Source organism: Thamnophis sirtalis, unplaced genomic scaffold (assembly GCF_051295495.1).
Source record: "Thamnophis sirtalis isolate CommonGarterSnake01/CBP01778 unplaced genomic scaffold, rThaSir2_p1.2 scaffold_2, whole genome shotgun sequence".
NCBI lineage: Eukaryota > Metazoa > Chordata > Lepidosauria > Squamata > Natricidae > Thamnophis > Thamnophis sirtalis.
In genome coordinates this window covers 55,300,541-55,315,024 of record NW_028261382.1, presented here as the reverse complement: position 1 = coordinate 55,315,024, position 14,484 = coordinate 55,300,541, and the positions used below count along the sequence as shown (strand labels likewise).

The window sequence follows — 14,484 nt, the reverse complement described above, 5'->3', positions numbered from 1 at the left end:
GTATGCCCTGCCCACCTGTGCATGCCCGCGCCCCACCTGCCCCACACACGGCACCACCACTACTCCGTAGCTGAAAGGGGGGGGGTCTTTCCCGAAGCCTAGGGAGAGTGAAAACAGCCTCCCCTGGAAGCAGACTTCCAGTTGGTCCCTTGGACCTGTTTTTTACCCTCCCCAGGCTCCGAAGTCTTTCCTGAAGCCTGGGGAGGGTGAAAATAGCCTCCCCCATCCCTCCGGAAGGTCAAAAATGAGCTGGCCAGCGCACCGGAGCTGACAGCTCATGTGCCAGAGGTTCTGTCATGCCTGCAGTCATATTCCTTTTAGGATCTTTGGCCTGCCACACTCTCTCTCTTTCTTTACTATGCTGTTTCATTAGTGGGGTAATTGGGAGGGGGAATAGTAAGGAGTAGAATTGTAGAATGTGTTGTTGTCAAAATAAAACATTCCTTTCTAGAAACCCAAGGTCATCCTTTGTCTCTGCTTCTCTGCACCTGACCGGAACTAGATGGGTGGAAATGCCAGCATGGCAGACGAAGATTGGACCATGGGATGGACTTGTGGGTGTGGGGGCAAGATCATGAACTTTCAACTGGGTGGGAACCCCAGGAAGCTTTCAGATTCGGGTTTTCCACAGTTTGTACCAACATGTCTTTCTTATTAAATTGGAACTTTGATGAAAGCTATACCTTGGACACTGATTTGATTCTGGATGATACACTATATTGCCAAAAGTGTTCGCTCACCCATCCAAATAACCAGAATCAGGTGTTCCAATCACTTTCATGGCCACAGGTGTATAAAATCAAGTACCTAGGCATGCAGACTGTTTTGACAAACATTTGTGAAAGAATGAGGTCGCTCTCAGGAGCTCAGTGAATCCCAGCGTGGAACTGTGATAGGATGCCACCTGTGCAACAAATCCATTCGTGACATTTTCTCGTTCCTAAATATTCCACAGTCGACTGTCAGCTGTATTATAAGAACAGGGAAGTGTTTGGGAACGACAGCAACGCAGCCACGAAGTGGTAGGCCACGTAAACCTGTCCAACATCTGTGTGTGACCTCACAAATGCACTTCTGGAAGAATGGTCAAAAATCCCCATAAAGGCACTCCTGAACCTTGTGGACAGCCTTCCCAGAAGAGTTGAAGCTGTTATAGCTGCAAAGGGGGGGGACCAACGTCATATTGAACCCTATGGGTTAGGAATGGGAGGTCACTTGCAGTAAGTTCATATGCGAGTAAAGGCAGGTGAGCGAATACTTTTGGCGATATAGTGTATTTTTTAAAAATTATTTTAAACACATAAACACATCAACAAAAACAAACACATTTCTTAAAACAACATAGGAACAAGAAGTCCCATCATATATCTTACAGCAGTTCTGTATCGGTTTCTTTACAGTTAGTGTTTTCCCTTCTATACATTTCTATCTTGCATTCATGGTCTCCTTATTCGTTATCCATTTTTATGTACTATTCTATATTTATTTATACTTAGCTATTTATAACAAAATATTGTTTACCTATATTATGCTTTATATTCTTACTATCATTTATTCTCTTACAATTATAGGTATACATTCACATAGTTATTCTTTTTCTTTGCCATTCTTATACTTTTGTTACTCATTTAAAAGGTTATAATATACAGTTTGAGTTGCTTTGTTTACCATCCCTAGTGCCTGTTGTAACACCACCTTATTTTCCCTTTCTTTTCTCCCTCCCTTCCTTCTCTGCTTCCTTCCTTCCTCCTCTCCTTCCCCTTCCTTCTTCCCTTACCTCTCCCCTACTCCTACCCTCTTTCTTCCCCTTCCTGCCCTCTCTCCTTCTCTTTTTCTCCCTTCCACCCTCCTCTCCTTCTCTTTCTCTCCCTTCCACCAACCTCTCCTTACCTCTTTCTTCTTCCCTTGCCTCTCCTCCACTCTTCCTCTTCCCTTCCTACTATCTCTCCTCTTTCTCTCCCTTCCACCCTCCTCTCCTTCCCCTTCCTTCTTCCCTTACCTCTCCCCTACTCCTACCCTCTCTCTTCCCCTTCCTGCCCTCTCTCCTTCCCTTTCTCTCCCTTCCACCCACCTCTCCTTACCTCTTTCTTCTTCCCTTGTCTCTCCTCCACTCTTCCTCTTCCCTTCCTACTATCTCTCCTTCTCTTTCTCTCCCTTCCACCCTCCTCTCCTTCCCATTCCTTCTTTCCTTACCTCTCCCCTACTCCTACCCTCTCTCTTCCCCTTCCTGCCCTCTCTCCTTCTCTTTCTCTCCCTTCCACCCTCCTCTCCTTTCCCTTCCTTCTTCCCTCCCTTCTCTACTTCCTTCCTCCTCGCCTTCTCCTTCCTTCTTCCCTTAGCAATAGCAATAGCAGTTATACTTATATACCGCTTCATAGGGCTTTCAGCCCTCTCTAAGCGGTTTAGAGAGTCAGCATATCGCCCCTAACAATCCGGGTCCTCATTTTACCCACCTCGGAAGGATGGAAGGCTGAGTCAACCTTGAGCCGGTGAGATTTGAACAGCCGAACTGCAGAACTGCAGTCAGCTGAAGTAGCCTGCAGTGCTGCATTTAACCACTGCGCCACCTCGGCTCTATATACCTCTTTGCAATATAGTGTATTTTGAACGCTGGCAGGTTCACCATCAGGGCCCTGGGATGTCAAAAGCCAGCTAGATACCTATTCTGCTTCTCATCATTTCCATTTTTCCTGTCCGCTGTTTCCTTAGCTTCTTATGACTCTAACTTAGAAGTGGGGACTTCCAACTTCCAGAAATTCCTCCCGCCAGCCAGGAACTGGTCAACACAAACTGAGAGGTGTGTTGCAATCCCCAGGTTTCCAGCAAGCGGTTACCTCTTCGTGGCCCAGCATGCTGAGAAGCATGGTGGTAATACTCTTCCGGACAGCGGGATCCACTTTGCCTCCTGCCCCCTGAGTGACAAACCGCAGCGCTTGAAGCATGGTGTCCCTGAAAGATCCCAAGAAAGAGATAGGAAACAGGAAGTCAGCAGTTTTTAAAAAAAAACAAAAAAACAGGGACCAAACAACAGAGGCACCTCTTGCATGTTCTGGATTTATGACCCAGGCATCTCTGGGCTAGAAGGGACCTTGGAGATCTTCTAATACAGCCCCCTGTTCAAGCAGGAGACCCTATATTTTTACAATAGCAGAGTTGGAAGGGACCTTGGAGGTCTTCTAGTCCAACCCCCTGCTTAGGCAGGAAACCCTATACCGTTTCAGACAAATGGCTATCCAACATCTTCTTAAAGACTTCCAGTGTTGGGGCATTCACAACTTCTGGAGGCAATTTCTGTTCCACTGATTAATTGTTCTCACTGTCGGGAAATTTCTCCTCAGTTCTAAGTTGCTTCTCTCCTGGATTAGTTTCCACCCATTGCTTCTTGTTCTACCCTCAGGTGCCTTGGAGAATAGCTTGACTCCCTCTTCTTTGGGGCAGCCCCTGAGATATTGGAAGACTCCTATCATGTCTCCCCTAGTACTTCTTTTCATTAAACTAGACATACCCAGTTCCTGCAACTGTTCATCCTATGTTTTAGCCTCCAGTCCCCTCATCATCTTTGTTGCTCTTCTCTGCACTCTTTCTAGAGTCTCCACATCCTTTTTACATCATGGTGACCAAAATTGAGTGCAGTTCTAAGTTGCTTCTCTCCTTGATTAGTTTCCACCCATTGCTTCTTGTCCTGCCCTCAGGTGCTTTGGAGAATAGCTTGACTCCCTCTTCTTTGGGGCAACCCCTGAGATATTGGAAGGCTGCTATCCTGTCTCCCCTAGTCCTTCTTTTCATTAAACTAGACATCCCCAGTTCCATATGATTTCAGTCAAGTGGCTGTCCATTCTGAAATTCAATAAGTAAGTTGTATAATTTCTTGATCAATTTATCCTCTGTACCTTGTAAAATTTTATCTAAGTCTGGCGGTTCTGTTTGGAATCCGTACTGTTCTTTATCTTTCTTATATCTAGCCTGTATCTGCATATATGGCCACCAATCGATGTTGATGCCCTGTTCTTGTTGTTCTAATCTTGTTTTTAATTCCCCCTGATCTTGATATCTTTTTATTTTATCTAATACATTTGGGTAGACTAACACTTCCATCGTTGATAGCCAATTCGGAATTTTAATATAGTGTTTTTCTTCAGTTTTTTGCCATACTTGTAGGAAAACATCGTGACCCGACAAAAGCACGCACGACAAAAGCGCGCCGACAAAACCGTGTCGCTAAAACCGTGACATCATCAACGCGGCGACAACAGCGCGGAGACAGAAGGGCGCTTTACAACAGCGTTTTGCCAGAAAGCCGATTTAACTTAAGGTAAGAGTTAGGTTTAGGGTTAGGTTTAGGATTAGGGTTAGCGTTACATTTAGGGTTAGGTTTAGTTTTACAGCGCGCTTCTGTTGCCGCGCTGTTGTCGGCGCGATTCAGCGCTCATTCGTTGGAGCACTTTAGAACACGCGGTTTAGTCGTTCGCCCTTTTGTCGGTGAACCGGAAAATATCCCTAATTACCGTATTTTTCGGAGTATAAGGCACTCTGAAGTATTCAGATTCAGATTCAGATTTAGTTTATTTGTATGCTGCCCTTCTCCAGGAGGGACTCAGGGCGGCGAACAACTCAAAGGGGGAAAAAGGGAACATAAAACACAATACACGTGATTAAAATAAACAAGAATCATACAACCATACAAGTCGAGCGGGGAGGGGAACTCATCAACCCCAGGCCTGCCGGCACAGCCAGGTTTTGACAGCTTTCCGGAAGGCCTGGAGAGAGGTGAGGGTCCGAATCTCCGTGGGGAGTTCGTTCCAAAGGGCCGGAGCTGCCACAGAGAAGGCCCTCCCCCGGGTAGTAGCCAGGTGGCATTGGCTGGTGGACGGAACCCGGAGGAGGCCGACCCTGTGTGATCTAACGGGTCTTTGGGAGGTAATTGGCCGCAGGTGGTCTATGCACCTAGCTTTTGGGGAAGAAAACAAGGGGGGGGAAATCTGCTTCTGCCTCCCAGTAATTTGCCTCTGCAACAAACAGCAAACAGTTCAGAAGATATACACTGTTTGTGGTGTTACATTCCAGACTATATTTGTACAGATGCTGCTAAAATTGATGTGGCTTTCTGGAAGGAGAGTTATTCTCTGCTATTTAAAAAGAGATGCAATAGCACTGGGCCTCTTCAGAGCAAGCATTTATTTTAAAAAGCTTCTTCATTCTGTTAAGCTGTCTAGAACAGTGGTAGTCAACCTGGTCCCTACCGCCCACTAGTGGGCGTTCCAGCTTTCATGGTGGGCGGTAGGGGTTCGCTCTAACTCTGCTTTATAAATTTTACAAAGTAAAGTTACTTCCCTACTTTATAAATCACCATTACTGTGGAACTGGTGGGCAGTTAGAAAATGTTACTACTAACAGAGATACAAAACTTGGCGGTAGGTATAAAAAGGTTGACTACCCCTGGTCTAGAACAATAATAAAGCAGTCTTTAAAATATAAGTCTAATAATTTGAACATTCTATAGGCATTTATAGTTATTGACTTAGCTTCTTGCAGCAAACAGCCTGATTAGCACACGAAAAAAAAAAGCTCCCTCTGCCTCCCTGCAATTTGCCTCGTGGAGCAAACAGCAAGTTTCACCTTCAGTTTAAGTGAGCCTCCCGATCATCAGCTGTTTCAGGGATTGTAGGGATTGCTATAGCCTATTGCAGCTTCCGTAAACCCCATTTTCCCCTTGCTGCAAGGAGGTAAATTGCTGGGAGGCAGAGGCCAAAGGGTGGGGGACGGTGGATGGGTGGAGCTACATTCAGTGTATAAGACGCAAACAAAATTTCACCCTCTTTTAAGGGGGGGAGGTGCGTCTTATACTCCAAAAAATACGGTAAATGTTCTTGAAAATAACTCTGGGTTTTATCCCACAGACTTCCAACTCTTATTCTATTCTAAAAATGCGTTTTCCAGAATGAAACGCGCCGAGGGGAAAAAGGAGGAGGAAGCCTCAGCCCTTCCCGGATCAGCTCAGTCACTTGCCTGATGCCGGAGTCCTCGCTGGTTCGAATGCCGTTCAAGAGTTCGGTGAAGAGTGGGTCCACCTTGGCGTGGATCGCAATCAGCTTCCCCAGAGCCTCGGCGGCTTTTAAACGGACCACCCGGTTCGGATCTTGCAACGCTTTGGTGAAGGTGGTTTGGAGCTGAGGCAGGAACGGCTTCAGAGCAAGGCCCACCTGTCAAGGGGAAACGTTACACACCGCCGTTACCGCTCAATAGAAGTCACTGTGAGAGGGATCTTGTGGCTGCATAATAGGCAGAGAAAGAGACTCAGAAAGGAACTTGTAAAAATATTCATGACTGGGAGAGACATGGGAACAAGGTCAGCCAATGGGAGCTAAAACAGATATGAGTGTGTGCAGAGAATTGAAACAGAAACTTAAGCAGTCTGCTGCTCTGAGAAGTAAACTAACAGTCTGTCTGGCCCTGTCTGCTCTGAACTCTGAATGAAACTGTTCTCTCCTGCTTGTGTTCTGCTTGTAACTGCTAGCCGATCAACAAAGCTACCCCTAGTTCCACCACCTCAGATGTAAATTTAGGAATTCTAAATTCTAAATATACAGGTACAGTATAGGTGGCACCTTGCTCAATAGTAGTAATTGTGAGAGGTAACTTGGAGTCCTAGTGGACAACCATTTAAATATGAGCCAGCAGTGTGCAGCAGCTGCCAAAAAAGCCAACACAGTTATTCATTATTTATTTATTATTTATTTATTTTATTTATTTATTTATTATAGTTCTAGGCTGCATCAACAGAAGGATAGAATCAAGATCATGTGAAGTGTTAATACCGCCTTATAAGGCCTTGGTAAGGCCACACTTGGAATACGGCATTCAGCAACAGAAGTATAACCAGTTTACGACTCTGATGAGGTCCACACAAGTCATTTACTGTTTTAAGAGGTGTCTATATATAGGTGGCTATTAGAGGGTGTTTTTCTCTCTCGGCGTGTATCTCATTTCTCTCCTTGTGTCCGTAGCTGAGTGGTGAGGGATTTATCTACTGTGTATGTGTGTATATATGTATATATAAACCACTATTAATTGTATAAAGGCTCTGTGTGCTGTGTGCTCTGTTTTGCTCCTGGGTTTATCTTGTCACGCTGCCAAAACTCTGACACTGCCCGTATATGGGGGGGGAGGAATAAGACACCCCCTGAAAATAAGTCCTGGTGCTTATTTTGGGGCCCAAAAGAAAATAAGACCCGGTCTTATTTTTGGAGAAACACGAGGTAAGTCTAAGTGCTATTGCTCTCAGGGTCTTACCCTAAGTTCTTTGGGGATTTCCTTCCCAGCATTTCCTCGCTTACCTTGGCCAGGAGAAGACTCAAAGTTTCCAACAAAGCCACCTTAACGTTCCAGCTGAACCGATCTCCCAGGATTCGAATCAGGGGCCCGGTAATGCTGACGACAGATGGTTTCAGAGCTTCGGCGGAGGTCAGCTTAATGACCAAGCCCAAAGCTTTGGCCGCCTCTTCCTTCTGGTCGGAGTTGCCGGTCAGGACACCCTCCCGTAGCATAGGTAGGATGGAGGTCACGCCCTGGATGGAAGGAGACAAGGAAGTCATGTGCTCAGCGGAGAGGCGGGCTGCATTCAAAGTGGCATCCCTTCCTATTCAACTACCAAGTTTAATTAGGAGGATATTTTTCGTCTTTAATAACATCTTGCTTCTTATCCAAGGAGACGTTAGAACCGAAGGAGCTCCTTGGATGAGAAGCGAAACTTTTTCAAGGGGAAAAGAAAACAAGAAAGTCCAGTTGCCTTTTGCCTTAGACTTAGAATAACTTTACTATCAGTCGGAATGTACACTCATCGGCATACATTAAAATGAAATTTCGTTGTATACAGCTTTCAAAGAGTCACATACTACATAACCATGACAGAATAAATGAATATGGAATGGAAAGTAATAGAATGTAGAGTAGAGTAGAATATAGAGTAGAATAGAATAGAATAGAATGTAGAGTAGAAAATAGAATAGAATGTAGAGTAGAGTAAAATAGAATATAGAGTAGAATAGAGTAGAATGTTGAGTAGAGTAGAAAATAGAATAGAATGTATAGAAAATAGAATAGAATGTAGAGTAGAATAGAATATAGAGTAGAATAGAGTAGAATAGAGTAGAATAGAATGTAGAGTAGAGTAGAATATAGAATAGAATGTAGAGTAGAAAATAGAATAAAATGTATACAAAATAGAATATAATGTAGAGTAGAGTAGAATAGAATAGAATAGAGAAAAGAATAGAGAATAGAATAGAGAATAGAATAGATAATAGAAAATAGAATAGAATGTAGAGTAGAATATAGAATAGAATGTAGAAAATAGAATAGAATATAGAGTAGAATAGAACAGAATAAAATAAAATACAATAGAATGTAGAGTAGAATATAGAATAGAATGTAGAGTAGAGTAGAATAGAATATAGAGTAGAATAGAATAGAATAGAATGTATAGAAAATAGAATAGAATGTAGAGTAGAATAGAATATAGAGTAGAATAGAGTAGAATAGAGTAGAATAGAATGTAGAGTAGAATATAGAATAGAATGTAGAGTAGAAAATAGAATAAAATGTATACAAAATAGAATATAATGTAGAGTAGAGTAGAATAGAATAGAATAGAGAATAGAATAGAGAATAGAATAGAGAATAGAGAATAGAAAATAGAAAATAGAATAGAATGTAGAGTAGAATATAGAATAGAATGTAGAAAATAGAATAGAATATAGAGTAGAATAGAACAAAATAAAATAAAATAAAATAGAATGTAGAGTAGAAAATAGAATAGAATGTAGAGTAGAGTAGAATAGAATATAGAGTAGAATAGAATAGAATGTAGAATAGAAAATAGAATAGAATATAGAGTAGAATAGAATAGAATGTAGAATAGAAAATAGAATAGAATATAGAGTAGAATAGAATAGAACAGAATCGAATAGAATATAGAATAGAATAGAGTAGAGTGGAGTGGAGTAGAGTAGAATGCAGAACAAATAACTTTGTCACATTAAATGTACACTAATCGGCATAGGTTAAAATGAAATTTCGTTGCATACAGCTCTCAAAGGGTCACCACCTCCAATATACACTACACCAAACATGGCCAATAAATAAATAAATAAAATAATTATGCAAACACCCACATAGATTATACGACCCAGAGAAACAACACACCTTAAGAAAAGCACCTTTAGGACAAGTTTGGGACAAAGTATGCTGTGGGACGGGAAGGTCCCTTCAGGGGATGGCCCCCAAAGTGTTCATGCTACAGCCATCCAACAGGGTGACCATCCCCACAACAATAAAACGATGATGCTCGGAGCCTTGTCTGCCCCCTGCTGTTACCTTCTTGGGAATGCAGAATCCAGGCACGTGTTCTCCAGCGGCATCGTTGCCAACGATACGGATATCCCTGTGGAGGTCATCTATGAGGGCCAGCTGGCTGCCGGCGTCTAATTTCTAGGAAAGGAAGCAGAATTCCATCACACAAGGAAACATCCATCAATGACAGAATGACAAAATAAAAGAGCTGGAAGGGGGGCTTGGAGGTCTTCTAGTCCAACCCCCTGCTCAGGCAGGAGACCTTAGTCTATTCCAGACAAATGGTTGTCCAATCCCTTCTTAAAAACCTCCAGTGATGGAGCAACCACAACTTCTGGAGGCAAGTCGTTCCACTGGTTGTCAGGAATTTCTCCTTAGTTCCAGGTTGCTTATCTCCTTGATTAGTTTCCATCCATGGCTTCTTGTCCTGCCTTCAAGTGGTTTGGAGAATAGGTTGACTCCCCTCTTCTTTGTGGCAGCCCCTCAAATATTGGAACACTGCTATTGTCAGGCCTGCAGCCATCTTTTCTTTTGGGTCTTTGGCCTGCCACACTTTCTATTATTCTCCTAGGCATTTTCTATGGTGGGAAAATGGGAGGGGGGATTGTACAGGGTTAGATGCTATGTAGCCATAACAACATTCTTTCTAGAAAGCCAAGGTCATCCTTTGTCTCTGCACCTCTGCACCTGACAGGATCTGGATGGGTGGAACTGCCAGCGTGGCAGTGGGAGATTGGACTATGTGATGGACTTGTGGGTGTGGGGGGCAAGATCTTGAACTTTCAACTGGGTGGGGAAATCCAGGAAGCTTTCAGATTTGGGTTTTACCAGGTGTGCCAACATGGCTCTCTTAATCAATTGGAACTTTGACCAACACTTTGCCTCGGACTCTGATTTACTTTTCGATGCCATTTGGAACCCTGACGGCTATCATATCATCCCAAATGCCAAGGACTCCACGGTGCTCTTCCTCTTCCTTGCAAACCCCACACCCCACTAGTAATGATGAAGTTACTCAATGTGGTTATGAGACGTCTACAAGAAAGCAACCAAGCTCAGAGAGCACCAAGGATTTCACAATGCTCCTCCTCTTCCTTCTCCTCCTCCTCTTCCTTGCAAACCCCACTGCCCACTAGTACTGACGATGTTACCCAATGTGGTAATGAGACGTCTACAAGAAACCCACCAGGCTCAGAGAGCACCAAGGACCCCATTGCTCAATCTACTACCAAGATTCTCCGTGGCACGACAAAACCGCGGTCCACTAAAGCGCGCCCGATTAAAGCGCGTACCTGACGTCAGCAGCAGCGCGACAAATACGACCGCGGAGAAAAAAGGGCGCTTTAAAAAGCGCTTTTAAAGCAAGCCGATTCACGTTAAGGTAAGGGTTAGGTTTAGGTTTAGGGTTAGGTTAAGGGTTAGGGTTAGGTTTAGGTTTAGCGTTAGGTTAAGGGTTAGGTTAAGGGTTAGGTTTAGGGTTAGGTTTAGGGTTAGGTTTAGGGTTAGGTTTAGGGTTAGGTTTAGGGTTAGGTTTAGGGTTAGGTTAAGGGTTAGGTTTAGGGTTAGGTTAAGGGTTAGGTTTAGGGTTAGGTTTAGGGTTAGGTTAAGGGTTAGGTTTAGGGTTAGGTTAAGGGTTAGGTTTAGGGTTAGGTTAAGGGTTAGGTTTAGGGTTAGGTTAAGGGTTAGGTTTAGGGTTAGGTTTAGGGTTAGGTTAAGGGTTAGGTTTAGGGTTAGGTTAAGGGTTAGGTTTAGGGTTAGGTTTAGGGTTAGGTTAAGGGTTAGGTTAAGGGTTAGGTTTAGGTTTAGGTTTCGGGGGGTTAGGTTTACGCGTTCATTTTAGCTTTACCGCTCACAGCGTGCTTTTTTCGTCGCACTGTGATGACGTCAGGTACGCGGTTTCGTCGAGCACGCTTTAGTCGAGCGCGGTTTTGTGGTGGAACCAGATTCTCCTCTCTCTGTCTCAAGGTGGCCCATCGCCCCAAAGCTTGGCTCCTTCACTCTCCTCTCAAGACGGCTTCCGAGGCTTACCTTGCTGATGGCGTTGAGGGCGTCCCAGCTTTCGTTCAGCACCACGGCATTGGTGTCGTTAAAGAGGCGGATCAGGCCCGAGACCAGGTTGCGCAGATGGGCTGTGTAGTCAGCCTTGGTCTTGGAGCAGTAGATGTTGAGGATGACAGCCGCGGCTTGGCGCCGTCCGACTTCGGCGCTGCGAGTTGCCTCCAAGAGATCCTCAATGATGATCCGCTGCCCGGCCTCGGCCTCTACCGACAGAATGACAGCCTGGCAGTTCAGCATCTCCTGCGATAGAGAGACGATCCAACCATTTGGGGGTTGTGTCAGAAACTTTTCCGAGACTTTCCCCCACTTTTTTATCGTTGATCGTATTTTTCGGAGTATAAGATGCTCCGGAGTATAAGACGCACCCTTAGTTTTTTGGGGGGAGGAAAATGAGAAGAAAACAAATTCCACCTCTGCCCACCAGTATCCATGTTACACAGCTGATACATGGTAACAAGGTCAGCCAATGAATAGGCACAGCAACTAAGTCAGCCAAGGAGGGCTATTTGGACTCTGAAACAGTCTTTGCTATGTGAGCAACAAGGAGACAGGAAGGAGCCTGGCTTAGCCGAGAACTGAAACTGAAACTTGTGTTTTGCTTGTATTGAGTGCTACCTTGGAAAACCTGCTTTTGGTAATGTATTGTATATTATGTAATGTATTGTATTTGGCATGTAGAGCCCTCTCTGTGGGCATCATCACCAGCTGCTCTTCTGCTTCCCAGCATGGATATGCGCACCGGCCGGCTGGTCTTCGTGGGTGCCAGAGGGCTGAAAACCAGCCTGAAAACCACCCCAAAAACGGCCTGCAAAATGGCCAAAAACAGCCAAAAAACAGCCAGCTGGTCTTTGGGTGTCCGACCAGCTGGCCGGCGTGCATGCCAGCACAGGAATCCCAAAGACCAGGTGACCGGTGCACACATGAGCACCGGCCAGCCGTTTAGGTTTCTGGTGCTCTGGCACGCACACATGCATGGGCATGCACGCACGTCCCGGTTCCCACACTCAGTGCTGAAAAGGTTCGCCATCATTGGTATATGATTCAGATTTTGAACCCTGCAGAATCAGTTACTGTGCTTTCTGAATGTGATTGCTGCTGCAAACTCTGACCAGCCAGAATAGCTTCAGAGCAGTTATTGCAGCTGGTTCAGCATGAACAGCTGATTGGCGGGGGGAATCGGGCTGCCGGAATACCCTCCAATCAGCTGTTCCAGGCTGCAGGAATTGCCACCATGCCTCCACGCCTGGTGTTTTTGGCCTCTGGTGGGGGTGGGTGGGGCTACATTCGGTATATACGACACACCCAAATTTTCACCCTATTTTGGGGGGGGGAGGTGCATCTTATACTCCGAAAAATACAGTAGTCCTCAACTTACAGCAGTTCATTTCGTGAACGTTCAGAGTTACAACGGTGCTGCCAAAAGGGACCGTTTTTTCACACTTATGGCCGTGGCAGCCTCTCTGTGGCCACGTGATCAAAATTCAGACGCTTGGAAACTGACCAATATTTATGACGATGGCAGCGTCCCTTTTGCGACCTTCGGGCAAGCAATGGGGAAGCCTGATGGACTTCACAAGCGTGTTACTGAATTAAGAGGTGTGGCGGTTCACTTTAACAACCATGGCAAGGAAGGTCGTAAAATGAAGCCAAGCTTGCTGAACGAATGTTTCACTTAGCAATAGAAATGTTGAGCTCCACTGGGGTCGTAAGCCGAGGACCACCTATACTTCTGGCTCTTGTATGAGGAGCTGAAATCAATCTCATGCCGAAACCAACTTGCCTGCTGTTCATCGCTTGTGCCAAGCTTCTCCTTGAGGGCGGACATCATGGCGGGCAGAATGACACCCAGGTGCCGGGTGAGAGCATCGCCGGCAACTGAGGACAGGAAGGCCAGGACTCGGGTGTTGACAGGAGGGGAAATAAGCTAACGGAAACGAGAAAGGAGATTTATGTTTAATATTAAAGGAAGAAAACCAGTATGTCCGTTTCTTTTTTATCTGTCTATCTTATCTATACATCCATCCATCCATCCAGCTATCATCTATCAAGTATCTATCTATCATCTATCTATCAATCTATCAGCTGCATTTGTCTACCAGCTGTCTATCTATATATCTATATCCATCACCTATCCATCTATGTATTATTTATCTATATTTATTATCTATCTACATCTATCTATCTATCATCTACATCAATCATCTATCCATCTATCATCTACATCTATCTATCATCCATCCATCTCTATCTACATCTATCTATCTATCCATCTATCATCTACATCTATCTATCATCTATCCATCTATCTATCATCTACATCTATCATCCATCCATCTCTATCATCTACATCTATCTATCTATCATCCATCCATCTCTACCATCTACCATGTTTTCCCGAAAATAAGACAGGGTCGTATTTTCTTTTGACCCCCCCCAAAAAAATAAGCACTTGGCCTTATTTTCAGGGGAGGTCTTATTATTTTTGAGGTGCAGGAGGCGGTGAGCCAGGTCACCTCATGGCTGCTGCTGGGCTGCAATATTTTCAGGGAGGGCTTATTTTCTGGGGAGGGCTTAGTTTAGTGCTTGCGCTCAAAAGCCTGATTGGCCTTATTATCCGGGGAAGTCTTATTTTGGGGGAAACAGGGTACATCTATCCATCTATCATCTACATCTATCTATCATCTATCCATCTATCTATTATCTACATTTATGTATCTATCATCTCTACATCTATCATCTACATCTATCTATCTATCTATCATCTATCCATCTATCTATCATCTATCCATCTCTATCATGTACATCTATCTATCATCTATCCATCTCTACATCTATCAATCATCTATCCATCTATCTATCCATTTCTATCATCTACATCTATCTATCCTCTATCCATCTATCTATCATCTATCCATCTATTATCTACATTTATGTATCTATCATCTATACATCTATCATCTACATCTATCTATCTATCATCTATATATCTATCTATCATCTATCCATCTCTATCATGTACATCTATCTATCATCTATCCATCTCTACATCTATTAATCATCTATCCATCTATCTATCCA

At 44.1% G+C, this 14,484-nt stretch overlaps 1 protein-coding gene across 1 annotated transcript in view; it reads right to left on the bottom strand.

Moving 5' to 3' along the window:
* GCN1 (GCN1 activator of EIF2AK4) overlaps positions 1-14,484 on the bottom strand; it is an 87,585-nt gene that overhangs the window by 7,946 nt on the left and 65,155 nt on the right. The window contains exons 48-53 of the mRNA XM_087705643.1: positions 13,187-13,330; positions 11,377-11,646; positions 9,373-9,486; positions 7,335-7,565; positions 6,007-6,200; positions 2,835-2,949 (exon numbers count right to left, since the gene is read on the bottom strand). Coding sequence (XP_087561769.1) covers positions 2,835-2,949; positions 6,007-6,200; positions 7,335-7,565; positions 9,373-9,486; positions 11,377-11,646; positions 13,187-13,330 — 1,068 coding nt within the window. The remainder of the gene's footprint in view (positions 1-2,834; positions 2,950-6,006; positions 6,201-7,334; positions 7,566-9,372; positions 9,487-11,376; positions 11,647-13,186; positions 13,331-14,484) is intronic.